Raw genomic sequence first — 24,253 nt, 5'->3', positions numbered from 1 at the left:
TGGTGATTTTAGTGAATTACACCATTACAAAGTGAGTCTAATGAACATAAAAGGGTTTCGCCCTCCTGTGGTGATTTGTGTGAATTACACCATTGCAAATCGAGTCTAATGAACATAAAAGAGTTTCACCCTCCTGTGGTGATTTGTGTGAATTACACCATTGCAAATCGAGTCTAATGAACATAAAAGTGTTTCGCCCTCCTGTGGTGATTTGTGTGAATTACACCATTGCAAATCGAGTTTAATAAACATAAAAGAGTTTCGCCCTCCTGTGGTGATTTGTGTGAATTACACCGTTGCATATCGAGTCTAATGAACAAAAAAAAGTGTTTCACCGTCCACTATGCTTAACTATGCATTTTTTTTTTAGAAACTTTATTAACTTTTCCTACCATCTATGCTGATTCGACTACTAAACCTAATATTACCTGTAAGATATTTTACCAGCATGTCAGTTTTTTACTGGCTAATTTATATTAAAAAAAGTAAAATAGTTGTGTCTGTGTGTCAACAAAGTAACCTATGCTACAATATAAACTGCATAAAGCTTCTTTGTCTACAGTTGTAAATCAGAAAGGCAGTTTTACAACACTAAGTTACAGACAAAACAAAAGCAATCTCAATGTAATAGACTTTTACTTCTTTAACAGCAGTGATCTGTCATGTATTGTTCATATAGGATCCCATTACAGTTATTAAACAGTCCTATTAAAACATTTCTTGGGTTTTTATGACGCATGCAAATACATATTTTAGTATAAATTATTGCCCCCATTTCTCTGTTGAACATTTACTCGTTGTATAGACTGCTCTACTCTGTTACGATCACAGTGAGAAGTGTGGAAGATATTTGATTGGTGCAGAATTAGCTTTATAATCCTATCAGTTCAATCGATTTAAGAAAATCTGTTTTGAACAAACCTCTATAGTGTTATATCTGTTCTAGGATAGGCTCTGCCGGAAAAGCTCTCTGTTTTAGCTGGTCTCCCAGTCTGGTTTAAGATTGGTTTTGGCCACTTGTTTTAGCTGGCCAGTCTGGGAAACCAGCTACTTCCAGCTTAAACCAGCCAACCAGCCTAGACTGGTTTTAGCTGGGTAGTCATTTTGATACCGACTTTAATAATCATTAGACTATTAGACCATCGGTCCTTTGTTCAATAAACAATAAAGCTTTTCTCTAAAAGTGGTGTGAATCTGCAAACACCATTGTTTAAACTGTGAACAGAAAACGATAAAGAACACTTATAATATCATTAAAAAACTTCACATCCAAAGGGAGTGTTTTAGAAGATCTTTTATCCCTATATTTGTGTTTGAGTGTCCTCCATGTGACTCTCAGATCAACACATTTATCTGTCTTACATTTGTTTTAGATTTGAATCAGCTAGGCCTACCTGTAGACTCTAAGTTTATCTACTGGTTTAGATGCTGACAAAATCCCTGATTTGTTTTAAAATATATCAAATACAACGTTGTGCCCTCTTCCCAACGACTGCCACTTTGAGTTTGGTGTTTCTTGTATTAATGCTGCTGATACACTTGTTGACCACAAGAGGGAGCCGGTCATCGCCTGTTTTTCATCTGTCTTACATTAACGTAATAAACTGAGTTTTCTTATGAGTATGAACATGTTAAAGTAAACTAGACGTTTAAGAACTGAGTCAGTAACACAACTTGAAGTGGTTTTCAGTCTGTTGCTGGTGAGACACGACTCGTCTGGTAGAAACTGGTGCAGTTTGTCATTCGCTCCTCTACAGGCGCAAGTGCTTCACGTTCATGACACCGTTTGACCCTTGTCAACAACATGATGACACCTGATGTCCGTTCTCATCGTTTTACAGTCATAAAAGTACAGATCCTGCAGATGACAGCTCAGTGACAGTGTCATTCAACAGCACATATTCCAGCCCATCAGCAAAATCAACTGACACACATTGCGATAATGGGGGAAATCGACAATGTCACGCGACTCACCTGTAAGTAACTTTACGCATAAAGTGCTTTTGTCTTGTAAAGTCACTATCACGGATTATATAACAGTCCTCATTTGTATTTAAGTTGTTAATTAAGTTAGTATTGATGTATTATTCTTCTGATATCAAATCAGTTTGCTGGAGTCACTGGTTGATGCTGCTCGACTGTTTACATGCTGCTCTATTTCTCAACTCACTTGTCAGACCTTTACAAGAACAAATTAATCAGTAATTGTTGCTTTACCTTTATAATGTAAATCTAAGTGATTCATATAAAGCTTATAAAGTAGAATAATATGCAATAGGGCTTTTTATTTGCTGATGATGTGGTGTCACTTTAGGTAATAGTCTAATGGCCCTTACGAAAATGAACCATGGTTTTACTAAAAAATAAGGTTATTGTAAACCCGGATAACCACATATTACCCATGGTTTTGCTACACTAACCATAGTTTAACTTTGATACAAATTGTAGGCTAATCAATCCGCCAAAAAAACAACATGGTTAGCTAGGCCAGTTGGCTATACTTTTACTATAACAAAACTTAAAATGTGTAAATGAAGATTCTTATTCTGTTTTACAATTGAAAGTTTGAATATGCACTTATGGAGCAATGCCTTTGTTTATTAATGTCTTTCCCTGCAGAATGTGGGATGTGTTTGGACCGTTATACTCAGCCAAAAGAAGCATGTGGACAGACAGTCACTATAATGATGGGCATCTGCTCAAGCAAAGGTAATGATTATGGCATTATTTCCTTTGTTATTGATGAAAAAGAAAGCTTGAGGAGCGAATGAATGTGCTTCGTAGGGTAGTCAATACCTACAGTTGTGGTTAGAATTATTGGCGTCCCTGGTAAATATGATCAAAGATGGCTGTAAAAATAAATCTGCATTGTTTATTCTTTTGATCTTTCATTACAAAAAAATCACAAAATATAGCCTTTCATTGAAGTTAAAGAATTGAAAGTGGGGGGGAAATCACATTGTGATGTTTTTTTTCCAAAATACATTGGCCAAAATTATTGGCACCCCTAGAATTTGTTATGAGTAAAATATCTCTGAAGTATCCCATTAATATACATTTTTAGCACACCAGAATATATGTAAATATGAGGAAACACAAAGGCCAAATTCACTTAATCATCCATTACAATGAGTAAAACCAAAGAATATAGTTCTGATGTGCAGCAAAGATTGTTGAGCTTCACAAACTAGAATGTGACTGTAAGAAAATAGCTAAAGAATTGAAAATTCCCATTTCCACCATCAGGGCAATAATTAAGAGCTAAAGATGTTACGAATCTGCCTGGAAGAGGACGTGTGTCTATATTGTCTTAATGCACGACGAGGAGGAAAGTTTGAGTGGCCAAAGACTCTCCAAGGATCACAGCTGGAGAATTGCAGAGATTAGTTGAGTCTTGGGGTCAGAAAGCCTAAAAAAATATATCAAACAACCCCTTCATCACCACATGTTGTTTGGGAGGGTTTCAAGAAAAATCCTCCTCGCTAATCCAAAAACAAGCTCCAGCATATTCAGTGGTCAGATTGTCAGACAAGACGGGACTGGATTCTGTGGTCAGATGAAACTACACAAAAGAGCTTTTTGGGTTTGGTGCAAACAGGGATAAAAAGTACCCCATGCCCACGGTTAAATTAACTGCTGGATCTTTAATGCTGTGGGCCTATTTTTTTTGCTGGAGGTCCTGGACATCTTGTTCAGATACATGGTTTCTAGGGGTGGGAATCTTTTACCATCTCACGATTCAACAATTCGATTTTATTCATAATGATTTCTAATCGGGTTTCTGATCATGATCTACTCTCATCTGCTTTGCTATACAGAATGACAAACGGAGACATTAAAGTGTCTTTCACATTTATTAAGTTCAATTCTCAGGGAAGGTTACATTTGCCAGCATATGTCCCAACATTGCTGAGAACCAACAGGAAAATAAATGTGTGCCTGTACTAGCAGCGTACTTGTAGTAAATTAATACAAACTTCAGCATATTCTGAATCTCTAGCATTTAATAATAGACTTCTAACCAACATCCTCTTGTTATTTCCAATGAGCAATATAATCCTTCAGACAAAAAAACATTTTGCTGTAGCAAATTCACAAACAGTTTTCATTCAAAAATATAGAATTATGTACCAGAAGCTATCATATAATGCTTGTGGACTTATGCATATTCTGAATAATTAGTAACATACAAAGCCGCTCTTATACACAACTAAATAATAAAGAGTTATGACTTGAAATGTTTGCTGTATACCACAATCAAAAACAGCTTATACAAAGAAAGTGAATGAACATCTGCAGAGAGTAACTTGCAGTCAAAATGTAACTTTTTGTGACTGGCATTGCACATATTGCATTGCACATATTGCATACAGATCGGTTTACAGCATATTGATGTGAAAACTAAACAATATTAACTAAACAATTGCCAATTTTCCATACGTTAGCTTTTAACGAAGAGGGTGCCGTTCGAATTTGGCGCTCAGCCATCATGCGTCTCTGTTATGTGCACGCCACAGACTGTCTGCGCACTGCACGTCCGCTTCAGAGTTCCGCCTTTTGCGTTCCGTCAATGTTACGTTATTAGAATTTTTTTTAATTTTTTTTAGAAAATCGATTTTTGACATTTGTGAATCGATTCAGAATCGTCCACGTCCCGCATCGCGATGCATCTAAGAATCGATTTTTTCCCCCACCCCTAATGGTTTCTAGCAAATACCAAAAGCTAATTTAAAACACAACCGAAGTTGACCAAAGTGCTTTACAAGGAATAAAAAAGACACAAAAATAAAACCACATACATAAATACCAGACAAGACAAAAAGGCACTAAATAGAATAAAAGAAAAATCCAGGAAGACAAACTACAGAGTGTTAAAAGCCAAGGTGAATAAATGAGTCTTGAGCTGAGATTTAAAACTACAGATAGATGGAGCATGCCTAATAGAAGGAGGAAGGCTGTTCCAGAGCTTCGGCCCAGCAGCGGCAAAAGCACGTTCACCACGTTTTTTAAGTTTAACTTTAGGGACTGTAAGATGGCCAAGGTCAGAGGATCTCAGGTTTCTGGATGGAGTGTATGGGGTCAAAAGATCCATTAAATATTGAGGAGCCAAATTATTCAGTTTTATAGACAAATAATAAAATTTTAAACTCTATCCTATACTTTACTGGAAGCCAGTGCAACGACATTAAGATGGGTGTTATGTGGTCATACTTTCGCTTGCCTTCAAGTAGTCTTAACAATCCAAAACAAACATCAAAATCAACACAAAAATGTGTCACTGACCACAAAATGCCATGACCATCCCAGTCCCCTGACCAGAACCCCATAGAAAATGAGTAGAGCACCAACATGGATCTGGGAATCTGAAGGATCTGGAGAGATTCTTATGGAGGAATGGTCTCTGATCAGTATTTAATAAAAGGGTGCGTATTTTGGAGAAAACATTTATTTCATAATGTGAGTTTCCCCCCACTTTCAATTTCTTTTTACTTTAATGAAACGATAGATTTTAGCAAATTTTTTGAATGAAACATAAACAATGAAGATTTAGCCTATTTTTTACAGCCATCTTTGATCATCTTTGCCAGGGGTGCCAATAATTCTGACCACAACTGTAAGTGAAAGTTCAACTAATAATTGTCATCGTTTTCTCACCCTCGTGTTGTTTCAAACCAGTATGACTTGGATCATTCTGTGGAATATAAAAAAATATATTTTGAGAAATGTGTCATTGACTATGCTTACATGTACACCAATAATGGTGATTATTATGTCCAAAAATCAGAGTAAAGGACTTAATCGCTTTAAGATGTTTAAAGGACATAAGCAAACCTCTTCACTCCTGTTTACAATGCAATTTTCATTATTCTGATTATTCACTAAGAATTGTGGTTATTTTTACCGCCATTATTCACATACCCCAGTGCACAGCACAAATGATAAACTCATCATCTACTTACGTCAGATGCAAAACACATTTCTATGATGTATTGGATTTTGACTGTGATGCGCCTAAATGTCTTCATGTCAATGTTTTTGACCAACAATACACTACATTACATTCGTGTCGCGCAACGTTGTCAACATGAACTCAGTTTCTTCAGCACCCCAAAAATGTGACGCTGCCTTTACTGCTGTGGTTACAAATCTGTGCATGACATCTTACTAGTGTCCATCACAAGCACATGCACACTTTGGTCAGAGTGGAATAGATGTGATTGAAGGGTTTAGATGAATACGCCACGTATTTTACTACGATTATTCACTCTCAGAAAATAAAGTATATAACTGTACCTTTAGGGGTACAATGGCTTGTCACTGGGGCTGTACCATCAAGGGTACAATATTGTACCTTAACCTTTAAAAGAAACGGTACATATATATACCTTTTAATGCTTTTTGACCCTCAAAAAGGTACATATATGTACCTTGAGGTCCAATAATAAGCCCTATGGGGTACGTTAGTGTAGATTGTACAATCTTGGGGGACAGAAATGGACTCCTACTGTACCCCTAATTTCTGACAGTGTTGTTACCACAATTATGAGCTTAATTGCATCAATTTGATCAAAGAATTGTTTACATGAGGTAAAGTTTAATTGCAATATAATAATCACATTTATGAGGGTGCCTGTAAAAAGTAGTAATTGTTTTATTTTCTCCATCCAATAGAAGTCAGTGGTCATTAAAACCCATTGAAACAAAAATATCTTCTTTTGTGTTCCACGTCATGCAGGTTTATAATGACATGAGGGTGAGCAAATGATGACAGAATTTACATTTTCGGGTGAACTTTAGGTAACTGTTTGGTAAGTTTTATTTACACATTGAGAACCGGATGGAGAGATTGTAAAACATGTTTTTTTGCGTCCCCAGAATCACAGAGACAGATTGAAGGCCATAACCTCGACTTCTACCGCATGTGAGTCACACAGCATTCATTCAGCAGTGAAAGCTGATGAACACAGTTGAGTTCAGTAGTGTGGAGCACAACATACACCAGATTAATAATAAGGCATCAAGTAATGCAGTGTGAAAAAACATACACACTAAAATTTTCTTTCTATTCAGCGTTCTTATGGTTTGTGGCATGAAACACATGAATGTAATTAGAAGTATCATCACAACAAAACTGCAAAGAAGTTTGATCAAGCCAAAAAATGAGTATTATTGATATTGAGCGCTTGCAACGCCAAGGGAAAGCAAGAACTGATAAGAATGTAAATATGTAGCTTGAAATGCAATGTAAGTCGCTTTGGATAAAAGCATCTGCCAAATGCATAAATGTAAATTACTGAAGTATAATTTTTGAATTTGTTTCACATTGTAGTTTTAGACACATTTACACCCGTCAGGATGTTTCTATGAACTGAAGTGATGCGGTTTACACAACCGGAAGTGATGCAGTTAATAGAAACATCCTATTGTGGTCAAACTTACTTCAATTATTATTTTACTTTTAAAAATATATATATTGTTTGCAGTGTGCGCGCACTGCTGATGAATGTATATATGTCAATTGACATTTATTAAGTTTTAGACAGTTTTAAATTCTGTTTTTAAAGTTTTTAGCATTTTATTATTACTTTTTTTTTTTCAAAATGTCTGCAATTGCTTTTCCACAAAGTATACAAACGAACAGTTTTTGTTGTGAGATGCTGGTGGTCCAGCGGTCAGAGCTCGTGGTGTGAGAGCTAAACCTGATGTGGGAGACCAGGGTTCGAATCCCCACTCTGCTGCTCCTCTTAATGGGAGTGAAGATTTTTGGGGAAAAAATGGGATTTTTTTAATTAAATGAAAAAAAAAAATATTTAAAAAAGAAATTTTAAAAGCTTTTTTCCCCTTCTTTGCATCTCCTCCTCTCTTCCAGTCCTGCCTTCATCTCTCCTCTGTGTTACCGCCCCAGGTTTCTCAGCCGGTCCGAGTCTCTGTGTTACCGCCCCAGGTTTGTCTGCCGGCCCGAGTCTCTGTGTTACCGCCCCAGGTTTGTCTGCCGGCCCGAGTCTCTGTTTTACCGCCCCAGGTTCTTCAGCCAGTTAGTCCGTGTTTCAGTTGTGCTCAGTTTTCTGTGAGCCTCAGGTCTCCATCTTTTCTGTCACGCCTCTTGTTTGGTGTACCGCCCCAGGTACTTTGCTGTTGCCTCAGCTTTCTTTTCTCATGTTTCCCACATGATGAGGTGGGGTTTGAACCCATGCCTCTATCGCAGCCTTGTCCGCAACCAACGTGTGTTTAGCCACTAGTGCCATCGTGGCTTTCACGCTGAAAGAAGCTGTTTGGGGCAGTTTGTCTGATTTAACGACAACAATTAAACCTTAGCAATAGTGGTGCTCGAACCCAGGACTCCAAGATTAAAGCATGACAGTTTATCTTCTGAGCCACTGAGTCTAAGGTGTCAATGGGTGTTTCGGATGTTGTTTTATGGAGACCTTCGTGTTAAATAATGGGAAAAGCTTTTGCTGGGTTTGTACCCATGTCTTCATTGCAGTATTATCTGCAGGTAATGTGTGTTTAACCACTGCACCATCATGGCTCTCACGTTTGATTAAGGAGTTTGGATCATCTTTATGTCAAGTGTAACGCATGTAAAAGGGGGACTTGAACTCGTGACTCCAAGATTAAAACACAACGCTTTATCTCCTGAGCCACTGAGCCTGAGATACTGATGGGTGTGTTGGGCTGAGCTTTATTGAGGGCTTTGTTACAGAAATATATAGTGAAAATATTAGAAATTGTAGGATTTGAACCAGGAACTCATTGTATGACAGGCAAGAGTTTTACCACTGAGCCACTGATTTTTTCTGGGATTTGTTATAGAAATATATAGTGAAAATATTAGTAATGGGTAATAAATTTAATATAAGCAGTGGTGGGATTCAAACTCAGGACTCCACGATCTATAACACAACGCTTTACCGCTTGAGCCATTAAATCAGAAGAGAAAGTTGATGTTTTGGATGGGTTTTTCTTGAGAGCTTCGTGTTAAATAATGGGAAAAGCTTTTGGTGGGTTTGAACCCATGTCTTCATTGCAGTATTATCTGTAGATAATGTGTGTTTAACCACTGCACCATCATGGCTCTTACCTTTGATTAAGGAGTTTGGATCATCTTTTTGGATGTACAATGTAACGCATGTAAAAGGGGGATTTGAACTTGTGACTCCAAGATTAAAACGCAACACTTTATCTCCTGAGCCACTGAGCCTGAGATACTGACGGGTGTGTTGGGCTGAGCTTTATTGAGGGCTTTGTTACAGAAATAGTGAAAATATCAGAAATTGCAAGACTTGAACCAGGAACTCATTGTATGACAGGCAAGTGTTTTACCATTGAGCCACAGATTTTTTTAGGGCTTTGATACAGAAATATATAGTGAAAATATTAGTAATGGGTGATAAATTTAATATAAGCAGTGGTGGGATTCAAACTCAGGACTCCACGATCTATAACACAACGCTTTACCGCTTGAGCCACTGAATCAGAAGAGAAAGTAGATGTTTTGGATGGGTTTTTCTTGAGAGCTTTGTGTTAAATAATGGGAAAATGTTTGCAATTGTGGGACTTCATCCAAGAACCCCACATATGAGAGGCAAGTGATTTACCACTGAGCCAGACTTTGTGAACTCCAAGCTGGTTCAATTCAGTTGATTTTTAGTTTATCTACAGCATTAATGTAAGCAATAGGGGGATTCACAGGAAACTTGTGTTTAAATCACAAGGCTTTATTTCTGAAGCCACTAAGCTTTATTTGGTCAGTTTGCATTTGGAAACAGTCTTGATACACTTTGTTGGATATAATGCCCACAATTAAACAAGCAATAATGAGATTTGAACTCAGGACAGTTCATCATCCACAGAGCCTGCAACCATCATGAGGCAGACAGTGTTTGTGATGCAGACAAGTGTATTTGTGTTTACATTTAGTCATTTAGCAGACGCTTTTGTCCAAAGCGACTTACAATTTAGGACTAAATTAAGCGAGTCATCGTGAAGAGGCAAAACCAACGCAAGAAGTGCTCAAAATACGTTTTTCAAGTTCAGGCATTGGTCAGAGTAGCTGAACAATGTATTTGTGTTCTTTGCTTTGTCAGAATTTACTGGCTCAAGAACATGAATCGCTTAATAATTTCCTCCACATTATCTGTGTACATTTGTATGACAAAACTTTATTATTTCTTCTGCTCAGGCCTGAACCTGGATCAGTCACATGTACAACAAATTATAAAATATTAACCAATTAAACACTGACAACACATACATGACTAGTAAATATAATTTGTTTATTCAAGTAAATAGAGTTTATATGAATTAGAAACACAGAGTCCAACACACCTGTTAGGAAGTTTCTAGTAAAGCTAAAGACCTTGATCAGCCGCTCCAGGTGTGTTTAATGAGGTTGGAGCTAAACTCAGGAAAGTGTCTCACCGGGAACAGGATTAGACGCCCCTCTTTCCTCCAACTGCTGTTTTCAGTTATTAATGCACATACACTTATTGTCCACAAGGATGAGACACATTGATCTCGGAGGACTCTGAGATTCACCTCCTCCTCATCAGTGACACAGAGGAAGATCCCCTCATTGAGTCTGTTGTGGAAAACTGGAGAACATTTCACATGCTGCTGTATTTTCAGAAAAACATGTGCTTCTATGGATGTTTCTCATTCATTTAATAAAGAAAACCCCATAGTCTAATGGCTATGTTGTTCTTTTAGTATCATAAATTAGATTTAATAAATACATACTATAGTTTTCTGCTCATGCTTTCACACTGCTGTGGTTCATGCACACACGCTTATTGTCCACAAGGCGGCGCTGAAACACTGATCTGAAACTTTAAAATGCATGTGCCTGTTAAATTAACGAGTGAAAACTGCCTTTAAACACCATTAAATGTTTAGTCGTTGTATATATATTTTTTTAACTGTGAACAAACGTAATTAACAATACTTAAAATAGATAAAAACAAATAAACTTAACCGATAGACAAACTAAAAGAATCAGATCTTTCGTCGCCCACATGTGTGTTTACTCTTGAGACGTGTGACTTTCAACAGAACATTTGATCTGTCTTTCTCACCCCATGAAAAAGAGAGCTGAGGAGAGGAGAGCTGATCTTACTCAGATCCTGACAGAATCATACATTAGTTCAACTATATGAAAATTAAATGTCAACCCTCTCACCGAGACCGAAAGTTCACTTCCCCAGAACACCAGTTCGGCTCTACAGTGCTGATAGAGTGACAGAAACTGAAGCGCAGTTCTTCATCCGCTCCACTGGGCGGCGTGAGCGGGTTTCACTGTCAGAGCGACTCATTGATGACAGTCGCTACAACACATGTAGATGACAGCTATTAATATCAAACAACTGGACACATTTCAGCAAATACACCGACATATAGTCCGATAAAATGCGGGAATCGAGTGTCAAGCTATTCACCAGTAAGTAACTTTGCACAAAGAGAATTTCTTCAGTAAACGAGTTGCTCTGTCAGGTAATTTAGTGTTTGTTTACATTCTGCTCTATTGCTGAACTCCCTCAGACCTTCAGAACTAATGAAGCGGTAGTTGTTGAGTTAGCTGCTACAGTTATAATCTTTAAATGGCCATCTGATATTCATATTAATAAGTAGAATTATATGGTGGTTTTTGTGTGTTGTTGTTGTTGTAGTCTTACTGTAGTAATCTACTGGACTGATGTTGTTAATAGAGTCAGTTGGAGAGAGAAGCTCTGATGTTTCTGCTCTTCATCTTCTGTAAAACTGCAGTGATTTTACTTCTGATGAAAAGCATCATAAATACAGTCCAGAACAGATCAGGGCTAACACCATGTGCTGGAAACCAGCCTTTTAGGATTACTCTTGTTTATTGTGAAGGAAAGTCTTGTCTTAATTTGAATTGAATTAAAAGATTATTATTGATACAGCATCACTGAAATATAATATACTCAGCAATATATTTTCACACTGTACAGCTTTAGGCTTTCAATTTATTCCATTTTCATTTATTAGCTAGTCTTTAGACTAACTTTGACAGTCTCGTTTTTTAGATGTAGAATATGGAGTAATTATTTTTTTTATATATGTGTTTCCTTACAGAAGGAATGTGTTTGAACCATTACATCCCGAGCTCAGAGTCGTGTGACAGACATCGACTGTAATGATGGACTTCTGCTCATGGACAGGTAATATATATGATGTGTGATTGTGTGTTTTACTGTGGTAAACATGTAGGTTCCCATCACTTTCTTTTTGAAGAGCCACTCCATTGAAAAGCAAATGATGGGAACCTAAACGAGTGGGGAGTGGAATTTTTTCTATACAAATTATTAATATTTTTTTGTTCCCCTGTTGTCCAAAAGGATAACCACTGCTGGTGACTGTGCCGGAAGCTCCGGGGGAAACTGCACCCGACTGGGATTGAACCAGCAACCTCTGAACTGTGAGGCAGCGCTCTTACCTGTGAGCCACAGATCTCTTGTTTCTTCACATGAAGGAACTTATTTTTCACTATTATCCTGAGAGTTTCCAATAAAGCAGTTAAAGTGAGATTTGATCCCGTGTCTTCATCACAGTCTTGTCCTCTGAGAGTGTGTGTTTATCCACTCGTCCATCATGGATTTCACAACAATAACTGTTTTTTGGGACTCCTTGTCTAACGAGAACGATTGAAAGTCAGCAATAGTGGGATTTGAACTCAGGACGCCATGATTGAAACACAACGCTTTCTCTCCTGAGCCACTGAGACGATGAGCATTTTCAACAGGTTTGATCCAGAGCTTTGTGTTAAACGATGAATAACTTCAGCAAATGTTGGGTTTGAACCAGAACTTTCTGGTTTGAAAGGGAGACAACTATCCACTGAGCCTGAGATACACTGATGATGTTTTTAAGGTCATTTAGATTTGATCTTAACTTAAGTTGAGGAAAAGATGTTCATCGCGTCTGTGGGACTTGATCACAGGTCTCTGTTCCAGTGTTATGATTCAAAGGCACTCGTTTACCCATTACACCACCGAGTTTCAGGTAAAAACATGTGCTTTATAATCACTTTATCTTGTTTGTAGTGTAAAAACAATTAAAAAAAAGTTTAATCAAACAATGATCCTCTCTATCACAGAGATTGTGTCGAACTCAAGGCTGGTTTGGTCTTTCACATCAGATTTAATTACTTTTTTTGTAGTTCAAACCTTAAGACATAATTTTTGTCATTGTGGAAAAATACTCAATTACAATACTTGATAATCACTAATATTGCAAGGATTTGTAATTATACTTCACTTTCATTATCTGACAAAAAAATGTTTAAACAGCTATTCTTGATGAAAAACTTTTTTTGATTAAAAAAAAGGTGCAACCGTTGCAAATTGAATCCAAGAAATATGAGTTTCGCCCTCCTGTGGTGATTTGTGTGAATTACACCATTGCAAATCGAGTCTAATGAACATAAAAGAGTTTCGCCCTCCTGTGGTGATTTTAGTGAATTACACCATTACAAAGTGAGTCTAATGAACATAAAAGGTTTTCGCCCTCCTGTGGTGATTTGTGTGAATTACACCATTGCAAATCGAGTCTAATGAACATAAAAGAGTTTCGCCCTCCTGTGGTGATTTTAGTGAATTACACCGTTGCAAATCAAGTCTAATGAACATAAAAGAGTTTCGCCCTCCTGTGGTGATTTTAGTGAATTACACCGTTACAAATCGAGTCTAATGAACATAAAAGGGTTTCGCCCTCCTGTGGTGATTTGTGTGAATTACACCGTTGCAAATCGAGTTTAATAAACATAAAAGAGTTTCGCCCTCCTGTGGTGATTTTAGTGAATTACACCGTTACAAATCGAGTCTAATGAACATAAAAGAGTTTCGCCCTCCTGTGGTGATTTTAGTGAATTACATCGTTACAAATCGAGTCTAATGAACATAAAAGGGTTTCGCCCTCCTGTGGTGATTTGTGTGAATTACACCATTGTAAATCGAGTGTAATAAACATAAAAGTGTTTCGCCCTCCTGTGGTGATTTGTGTGAATTACACCGTTGCAAATCGAGTGTAATGAACATAAAAGTGTTTTGCCCTCCTGTGGTGATTTGTGTGAATTACACCGTTGCAAATCGAGTTTAATAAACATAAAAGAGTTTCGCCCTCCTGTGGTGATTTTAGTGAATTACACCGTTACAAATCGAGTCTAATGAACATAAAAGAGTTTCGCCCTCCTGTGGTGATTTTAGTGAATTACACCATTACAAAGTGAGTCTAATGAACATAAAAGGTTTTCGCCCTCCTGTGGTGATTTGTGTGAATTACACCATTGCAAATCGAGTCTAATGAACATAAAAGTGTTTTGCCCTCCTGTGGTGATTTGTGTGAATTACACCATTGCAAATCGAGTCTAATGAACATAACAGTGTTTTGCCCTCCTGTGGTGATTTTAGTGAATTACACCATTGCAAATCGAGTCTAATTAATTTTAAAGTGTTTCGCCCTCCTGTGGTGATTTTTGTGAATTACACCACTGAAAATCGAGTCTAATGAACTTTAAAGTGTTTCGCCCTCCTGTGGTGATTTTTGTGAATTACACCACTGAAAATCGAGTCTAATGAACATAAAAGTGTTTCGCCCTCCTGTGGTGATTTGTGTAAATTACACCGTTGCAAATCGGGTCTAATGAACATAAAAGTGTTTCGCCCTCCTGTGGTGATTTGTGTAAATTACACCGTTACAAATCGAGTCTAATGAACATAAAAGGGTTTCGCCCTCCTGTGGTGATTTGTGTGAATTACACCATTGTAAATCGAGTGTAATAAACATAAAAGTGTTTCGCCCTCCTGTGGTGATTTGTGTGAATTACACCGTTGCAAATCGAGTGTAATGAACATAAAAGTGTTTCGCCCTCCTGTGGTGATTTGTGTGAATTACACCGTTGCAAATCGAGTTTAATAAACATAAAAGAGTTTCGCCCTCCTGTGGTGATTTTAGTGAATTACACTGTTACAAATCGAGTCTAATGAACATAAAAGAGTTTCGCCCTCCTGTGGTGATTTTAGTGAATTACACCGTTACAAATCGAGTCTAATGAACATAAAAGAGTTTCGCCCTCCTGTGGTGATTTTAGTGAATTACACCATTACAAAGTGAGTCTAATGAACATAAAAGGTTTTCGCCCTCCTGTGGTGATTTGTGTGAATTACACCATTGCAAATCGAGTCTAATGAACATAAAAGAGTTTCGCCCTCCTGTGGTGATTTTAGTGAATTACACCATTACAAAGTGAGTCTAATGAACATAAAAGGTTTTCGCCCTCCTGTGGTGATTTGTGTGAATTACACCATTGCAAATCGAGTCTAATGAACATAAAAGAGTTTCGCCCTCCTGTGGTGATTTTAGTGAATTACACCGTTGCAAATCGAGTCTAATGAACATAAAAGGGTTTCGCCCTCCTGTGGTGATTTGTGTGAATTACACCGTTGTAAATCGAGTGTAATAAACATAAAAGGGTTTCGCCCTCCTGTGGTGATTTGTGTGAATTACACCATTGTAAATCGAGTGTAATGAACATAAAAGTGTTTCGCCCTCCTGTGGTGATTTGTGTGAAATACACCATTGCAAATCGAGTGTAATGAACATAAAAGGGTTTCGCCCTCCGGTGGTGATTTGTGTGAATTACACCATTGCAAATCGAGTCTAATGAACATAAAAGAGTTTCGCCCTCCTGTGGTGATTTGTGTGAATTACACCATTGCAAATCGAGTTTAATGAACATAAAAGAGTTTCGCCCTCCTGTGGTGATTTGTGTGAATTACACCGTTGCAAATCGAGTCTAATGAACATAAAAGAGTTTCGCCCTCCTGTGGTGATTTTAGTGAATTACACCGTTGCAAATCGAGTCTAATGAACATAAAAGAGTTTCGCCCTCCTGTGGTGATTTTAGTGAATTACACCGTTACAAATCGAGTCTAATGAACATAAAAGGGTTTCGCCCTCCTGTGGTGATTTGTGTGAATTACACCGTTGCAAATCGAGTTTAATAAACATAAAAGAGTTTCGCCCTCCTGTGGTGATTTTAGTGAATTACACCGTTGCAAATCGAGTCTAATGAACATAAAAGAGTTTTGCCCTCCTGTGGTGATTTGTGTGAATTACACCGTTGTAAATCGAGTGTAATAAACATAAAAGGGTTTCGCCCTCCTGTGGTGATTTGTGTGAATTACACCATTGTAAATCGAGTGTAATGAACATAAAAGTGTTTCACCCTCCTGTGGTGATTTGTGTGAATTACACCATTGCAAATCGAGTGTAATGAACATAAAAGGGTTTCGCCCTCCTGTGGTGATTTGTGTGAATTACACCATTGCAAATCGAGTCTAATGAACATAAAAGAGTTTCGCCCTCCTGTGGTGATTTGTGTGAATTACACCATTGCAAATCGAGTCTAATGAACATAAAAGTGTTTCGCCCTCCTGTGGTGATTTGTGTGAATTACACCATTGCAAATCGAGTCTAATGAACATAAAAGTGTTTCGCCCTCCTGTGGTGATTTGTGTGAATTACACCGTTGCATATCGAGTCTAATGAACAAAAAAAAGTGTTTCACCGTCCACTATGCTTAACTATGCTTTTTTTTTTTTAGAAACTTTATTAATTTTTCCTACCATCTATGCTGATTCGACTACTAAACCTAATATTACCTGTAAGATATTTTACCAGCATGTCAGATTTTTTACTGGCTAATTTATATTAAAAAAAGTAAAATAGTTGTGTCTGTGTGTCAACAAAGTAACCTATGCTACAATATAAACTGCATAAAGCTTCTTTGTCTACAGTTGTAAATCAGAAAGGCAGTTTTACAACACTAAGTTACAGACAAAACAAAAGCAATCTCGATGTAATAGACTTTTACTTATTTAACAGCAGTAATCTGTCATGTATTGTTCATATAGGATCCCATTACAGTTATTAAACAGTCCTGTTAAAACATTTCTTGGGTTTTTATGACGCATGCAAATACATATTTTAGTATAAATTATTGCCCCCATTTCTCTGTTGAACATTTACTCGTTGTATAGACTGCTCTACTCTGTTACGATCACAGTGAGAAGTGTGGAAGATATTTGATTGGTGCAGAATTAGCTTTATAATCCTATCAGTACAATCGATTTAAGAAAATCTGTTTTGAACAAACCTGCATAGTGTTATATCTGTTCTAGGATAGGCTCTCTGCCGGAAAAGCTCTCTGTTTTAGCTGGTCTCCCAGTCTGGTTTAAGATTTTAGCTGGCCAGTCTGGGAAACCAGCTACTTCCAGCTTAAACCAGCCAACCAGCCTAGACTGGTTTTAGCTGGGTAGTCATTTTGATACCGACTTTAATAATCATTAGACTATTAGACCATCGGTCCTTTGTACAATAAACAATAAAGCTTTTCTCTAAAAGTGGTGTGAATCTGCAAACACCATTGTTTAAACTGTGAACAGAAAACGATAAAGAACACTTATAATATCATTAAAAAACTTCACATCCAAAGGGAGTGTTTTAGAAGATCTTTTATCCCTATATTTGTGTTTGAGTGTCCTCCATGTGACTCTCAGATCAACACATTTATCTGTCTGACTCTTACCACAGTTCATTTGATTTGAATAAGCTAGGCCTACCTGTAGACTCTAAAGTTTATCTACTGGTTTAGATGCTGACAAAATCCCTGATTTGTTTTAAAATATATCAAATACAACGTTGTGCCCTCTTCCCAACGACTGCCACTTTGAGTTTGGTGTTTCTTGTATTAATGCTGCTGATACACTTGTTGACCACAAGAGGGAGCCGGTCATCGCCTGTTTTTCATCTGTCTTACATTAACGTAATAAACTGAGTTTTCTTATGAGTATGAAAATGTTAAAGTAAACTAGACGTTTAAGAACTGAGTCAGTAACCCAACTTGAAGTGGTTTTCAGTCTGTTGCTGGTGAGACACGACTCGTCTGGTAGAAACTGGTGCAGTTTGTCATTCGCTCCTCTACAGGCGCAAGTGCTTCACGTTCATGACACCGTTTGATCCTTGTCAACAACATGATGACACTGATGTCCGTTCTCATCGTTTTACAGTCATAAAAGTACAGATCCTGCAGATGACAGCTCAGTGACAGTGTCATTCAACAGCACATATTCCAGCCCATCAGCAAATTCTACTGACACACATTGCGATAATGGGGGAAATCGACAATGTCACGCGACTCACCTGTAAGTAACTTTAAGCATAAAGTGCTTTTCTCTTGTAAAATCACTATCACGGATTATATAACAGTCCTCATTTGTATTTAAGTTGTTAATTAAGTTAGTATTGATGTATTATTCTTCTGATATCAAATCAGTTTGCTGGAGTCACTGGTTGATGCTGCTCGACTGTTTACATGCTGCTCTATTTCTCAACTCACTTGTCAGACCTTTACAAGAACAAATTAATCAGTAATTGTTGCTTTACCTTTATAATGTAAATCTAAGTGATTCCTATAAAGCTTATAAAGTAGAATAATAAGCAATAGGGCTTTTTATTTGCTGATGTTGTGGTGTCACTTTAGGTAATAGTCTAATGGCCCTTACGAAAATGAACCATGGTTTTACTAAAAAATAAGGTTATTGTAAACCCGGATAACCACATATTACCCATGGTTTTGCTACACTTACCATAGTTTAACTTTTATACAAATTGTAGGCTAATCAATCCGCCAAAAAAACAACATGGTTAGCTAGGCTAGTTGGCTATACTTTTACTATAACAAAACCATGGTTAATTGGACACTTTAAGTTTGTGCTTCGTAGGGTAGTCAATACCTACAGTTGTGGTTAGAATTATTGGCGTCCCTGGTAAGATGACTGTAAAAATAAATCTGCATTGTTTATCCTTTTGATCTTTCATTAAAAAAAAATCACAAAATCTAGCCTTTCATTGAAGTTAAAGAATTGAAAGTGGGGGGGAAATCACATTGTGATGTTTTTTTCCAAAATACATTGGCCAAAATTATTGGCACCCCTAGAATTTGTTATGAGTAAAATATCTCTGAAGTATATTCCCATTAATATACATTTTTAGCACACCAGAATATATGTAAATATGAGGAAACACAAAGGCCAAATTCACTTAATCATCCATTACAATGAGTAAAACCAAAGAATATAGTTCTGATGTGCAGCAAAGATTGTTGAGCTTCACAAACTAGAATGTGACTGTAAGAAAATAGCTAAAGAATTGAAAATTCCCATTTCCACCATCAGGGCAATAATTAAGAGCTAAAGATGTTACGAATCTGCCTGGAAGAGGATGTGTGTCTATATTGTCTTAATGTACGGTGAGGATGAAAGTTTGAGTGGCCAAAGACTCTCCAAGGATCACAGCTGGAGAATTGCAGAGATTAGTTGAGTCTTGGGGTCAGAAAGCCTAAAAAAATATATCAAACAACCCCTTCATCACCACATGTTGTTTGGGAGGGTTTCAAGAAAAATCCTCCTCGCTAATCCAAAAACAAGCTCCAGCATATTCAGTGGTCAGATTGTCAGACACGACGGGACTGGATTCTGTGGTCAGATGAAACTAAACAAAAGAGGTTTTTGGGTTTGGTGCAAACAGGGATAAAAAGTACCCCATGCCCACGGTTAAATATACTGCTGGATCTATAATACTGTGGGCCTATTTTTTTTTGCTGGAGGTCCTGGACATCTTGTTCAGATACATGGTTTCTAGGGGTGGGAATCTTTTACCATCTCACGATTCAACAATTCGATTTTATTCATAATGATTTCTAATCGGGTTTCTGATCATGATCTACTCTCATCTGCTTTGCTATACAGAATGACAAACGGAGACATTAAAGTGTCTTTCACATTTATTAAGTTCAATTCTCAGGGAAGGTTACATTTGCCAGCATATGTCCCAACATTGCTGAGAACCAACAGGAAAATAAATGTGTGCCTGTACTAGCAGCGTACTTGTAGTAAATTAATACAAACTTCAGCATATTCTGAATCTCTAGCATTTAATAATAGACTTCTAACCAACATCCTCTTGTTATTTCCAATGAGCAATATAATCCTTCAGACAAAAAAACATTTTGCTGTAGCAAATTCACAAACAGTTTTCGTTCAAAAATATAGAATTATGTACCAGAAGCTATCATATAATGCTTGTGGACTTATGCATATTCTGAATAATTAGTAACATACAAAGCCGCTCTTATACACAACTAAATAATAAAGAGTTATGACTTGAAATGTTTGCTGTATACCACAATCAAAAACAGCTTATACAAAGAAAGTGAATGAACATCTGCAGAGAGTAACTTACAGTCAAAATGTAACTTTTTGTGACTGGCATTGCACATATTGCATACAGATCGGTTTACAGCATATCGATGTGAAAACTAAACAATACAGAAATTAGCTCTCATACAAAAAAATACTAAATAGATCACAATGAAATTGCCAATTTTCCATACGTTAGCTTTTAACAAAGAGGGTGCCGTTCGAATTTGGCGCTCAGCCATCATGCGTCTCTGTTATGTGCACGCCACAGACTGTCCGCGCACTGCACGTCCGCTTCAGAGTTCCGCCTTTTGCGTTCCGTCAATGTTACGTTATTAGATTTTTTTTATTTTTTTTTTAGAAAATCGATTTTTGACATTTGTGAATCGATTCAGAATCGTCCACGTCCCGCATCGCGATGCATCTAAGAATCGATTTTTTCCCCACCCCTAATGGTTTCTAGCAAATACCAAAAGCTAAAAAATCAAAACCTGACGGCCTCTGCTAGAGATCTTATAATGGGCCGTGGTTGGATCTTCCATCAGGACAACAATCCAAAACAAACATCAAAATCAACACAAAAATGTGTCACTGACCACAAAATGCCATGACCATCCCAGTCCCCTGACCAGAACCCCAATGAGTAGAGCACCAACATGGATCTGGGAATCTGAAGGATCTGGAGAGATTCTGTATGGAGGAATGGTCTCTGATCAGTATTTAATAAAATGGTGCGTATTTTGGAGAAAACATTTATTTCATAATGTGAGTTTTCCCCCACTTTCAATTTCTTTTTACTTTAATGAAACGATAGATTTTAGCAAATTTTTTGAATGAAACATAAACAATGAAGATTTAGCCTATTTTTTACAGCCATCTTTGATCATCTTTGCCAGGGGTGCCAATAATTCTGACCACAACTGTAAGTGAATTAGTGAAAGTTCAACTAATAATTGTCATCGTTTTCTCACCCTCATGTTGTTTCAAACCAGTATGACTTGGATCATTCTGTGGAATATAAAAAAATATATTTTGAGAAATGTGTCATTGACTATGCTTACATGTACACCAATAATGGTGATTATTATGTCCAAAAATCAGAGTAAAGGACTTAATCGCTTTAAGATGTTTAAATGACACAAGCAAACCTCTTCACTCCTGTTTACAATGCAATTTTCATTATTCTGATTATTCACTAAGAATTGTGGTTATTTTTACCGCCATTATTCACATACCCCAGTGCACAGCACAAATGATAAACTCATCATCTACTTGCGTCAGATGCAAAACACATTTCTATGATGTATTGGATTTTGACTGTGATGCGCCTAAATGTCTTCATGTCAATGTTTTTGACCAACAATACACTACATTACATTCGTGTCGCGCAACGTTGTCAACGTGAACTCAGTTTCTTCAACACCCCAAAAATGTGACGCTGCCTTTACTGCTGTGGTTACAAATCTGTGCATGACATCTCACTAGTGTCCATCACAAGCACATGCACACTTTGGTCAGAGTGGAATAGATGTGATTGAAGGGTTTAGATGCATACGCCACGTATTTTACTACGATTATTCACTCTCAGAAAATAAAGTATATAACTGTACCTTTAGGGGTACAATGGCTTGTCACTGGGGCTGTACCATCAAGGGTACAATATTGTACCTTAACCTTTAAAAGAAACGGTACATATATGTACCTTTTAATGCTTTTTGACCCTCAAAAAGGTACATGTATGTACCTTGAGGTCCAATAATAAGCCCTATGGGGTACGTTAGTGTAGATTGTACAATCTTGGGGGACAGAAATGGACTCCTACTGTACCCCTAATTTCTGACAGTGTTGTTACCACAATTATGAGCTTAATTGCATCAATTTGATCAAAGAATTGTTTACATGAGGTAAAGTTTAATTGCAATATAATAATCGCATTTATGAGGGTGCCTGTAAAAAGTAGTAATTGTTTTATTTTCTCCATCCAATAGAAGTCAGTGGTCATTAAAACCCATTGAAACAAAAATATCTTCTTTTGTGTTCCACGTCATGCAGGTTTATAATGACATGAGGGTGAGCAAATGATGACAGAATTTACATTTTCGGGTGAACTCTCCCTTTCGGTAACTGTTTGGTAAGTTTTATTTACACATTGAGAACCGGATGGAGAGATTGTAAAACATGTTTTTTTGCGTCCCCAGAATCACAGAGACAGATTGAAGGCCATAACCTCGACTTCTACCACATGTGAGTCACACAGCATTCATTCAGCAGTGAAAGCTGATGAACACAGTTGAGTTCAGTAGTGTGGAGCACAACATACACCAGATTAATAATAAGGCATCAAGTAATGCAGTGTGAAAAAACATACACACTAAAATTTTCTTTCTATTCAGCGTTCTTATGGTTTGTGGCATGAAACACATGAATGTAATTAGAAGTATCATCACAACAAAACTGCAAAGAAGTTTGATCAAGCCAAAAAATGAGTATTATTGATATTGAGCGCTTGCAACGCTAAGGGAAAGCAAGAACTGATAAGAATGTAAATATGTAGCTTGAAATGCAATGCAAGTCGCTTTGGATAAAAGCATCTGCCAAATGCATAAATGTAAATTACTGAAGTATAATTTTTGAATTTGTTTCACATTGTAGTTTTAGACACATTTACACCCGTCAGGATGTTTCTATGAACTGAAGTGATGCGGTTTACACAACCGGAAGTGATGCAGTTAATAGAAACATCCTATTGTGGTCAAACTTACTTCAATTATTGTTTTACTTTTAAAAATATATATATTTTTTGCAGTGTGTGTGCACTGTTGATGAATGTATATATGTCAATTGACATTTATTAAGTTTTAGACAGTTTTAAATTCTGTTTTTAAAGTTTTTAGCATTTTATTATTACTTTTTTTTTTTTCAAAATGTCTGCAATTGCTTTTCCACAAAGTATACAAACGAACAGTTCTTGTTGTGAGATGCTGGTGGGCCAGCGGTCAGAGCTCATGGTGTGAGAGCTAAACCTGATGTGGGAGACCAGGGTTCGAATCCCCACTCTGCTGCTCCTCTTAATGGGAGTGAAGATTTTTGGGGAAAAAATTGGATTTTTTTAATTAAATGGAAAAAAAAAAGTGAAAAAATTTTTATTTTAAAAGCTTTTTTCCCCTTCTTTGCATCTCTTTCTCTCTTCCAGTCCTGCCTTCATCTCTCCTCTGTGTTACCGCCCCAGGTTTCTCAGCCGGCCCGAGTCTCTGTGTTACCGCCCCAGGTTTGTCTGCCGGCCCGAGTCTCTGTGTTACCGCCCCAGGTTTGTCTGCCGGCCTGAGTCTCTCACTGTTGTGTAGCTCGTCTGTTTTACCGCCCCAGGTTTCTCAGCCAGTTAGTCCGTGTTTCAGTTGTGTTCAGTTTTCTGTGAGCCTCAGGTCTCCATCTTTTCCATCACGCCTCTTGTTTGGTGTACCGCCCCAGGTACTTTGCTGTTGCCTCAGCTTTCTTTTCTCATGTTTCCCACATGATGAGGTGGGGTTTGAACCCATGCCTCTATCGCAGCCTTGTCCGCAACCAACGTGTGTTTAGCCACTAGTGCCATCGTGGCTTTCACACTGAGAGAAGCTGTTTGGGGCAGTTTGTCTGATTTAACGACAACAATTAAACCTTAGCAATAGTGGGGCTCGAACCCAGGACTCCAAGAGTAAAGCACAACAGTTTATCTTCTGAGCCACTGAGTCTAAGGTGTCAATGGGTGTTTCGGATGTTGTTTTATGGAGACCTTCGTGTTAAATAATGGGAAAAGCATTTGCGGGGTTTGAACCCATGTCTTCATTGCAGTATTATCTGCAGGTAATGTGTGTTTAACCACCGCACCATCATGGCTTTCACGTTTGATTAAGGAGTTTGGATCATCTTTTTGGATGTACAATGTAACGCATGTAAAAGGGGGATTTGAACTCGTGACTCCAAGATTAAAACGCAACGCT

At 37.5% G+C, this 24,253-nt stretch overlaps 1 protein-coding gene across 9 annotated transcripts; it reads left to right on the top strand.

Annotated features, from left to right (window-relative positions):
- The first annotated feature begins 1,796 nt into the window (after positions 1-1,796).
- LOC311080509 (uncharacterized protein) lies at positions 1,797-12,543 on the top strand. Of its 9 annotated transcripts, XM_084110504.1 has the most exons (7): positions 1,797-1,976; positions 2,620-2,709; positions 6,877-6,922; positions 7,871-7,906; positions 7,946-8,023; positions 12,094-12,179; positions 12,357-12,543. In XM_084110504.1, the coding sequence occupies exons 2-6, from the start codon at positions 2,628-2,630 to the stop codon at positions 12,137-12,139; spliced, it is 288 nt and encodes a 95-aa protein (XP_083966630.1). In that variant the 5' UTR covers positions 1,797-1,976; positions 2,620-2,627; the 3' UTR covers positions 12,140-12,179; positions 12,357-12,543. The 9 variants fall into 9 exon arrangements, 4 of the variants coding, with proteins under 4 accessions (XP_083966630.1, XP_083966628.1, XP_083966629.1 ...); XR_014605620.1 differs by lacking the exons at positions 7,871-7,906; positions 7,946-8,023 and adding an exon at positions 6,737-6,809 and having other exon boundaries at positions 12,097-12,179; XR_014605621.1 differs by lacking the exons at positions 7,871-7,906; positions 7,946-8,023 and adding an exon at positions 6,737-6,809.
- Positions 12,544-24,253: the final 11,710 nt, after the last annotated feature.

This window comes from Abramis brama (assembly GCF_963993115.1).
Source record: "Abramis brama genome assembly, chromosome: 4".
Lineage (NCBI taxonomy): Eukaryota > Metazoa > Chordata > Actinopteri > Cypriniformes > Leuciscidae > Abramis > Abramis brama.
Note: the sequence above shows the minus strand (reverse complement) of the source record. Positions and strands in the feature narration are given on the sequence as shown.

Coding starts and splice junctions, on each gene's coding strand:
- LOC311080509 (XM_084110501.1), top strand. CDS start 2,628: ATGTGTTTGGACCGTTATACTCAGCCAAAAGAAGCATGTGGACAGACA. Junction 6,923..7,870: donor AACCTCGACTTCTACCGCAT/GTGAGTCACACA, acceptor CCTCTCTTCCAG/TCCTGCCTTCATCTCTCCTC. Junction 8,024..12,093: donor TCTCTGTTTTACCGCCCCAG/GTTCTTCAGCCA, acceptor GTTTCCTTACAG/AAGGAATGTGTTTGAACCAT.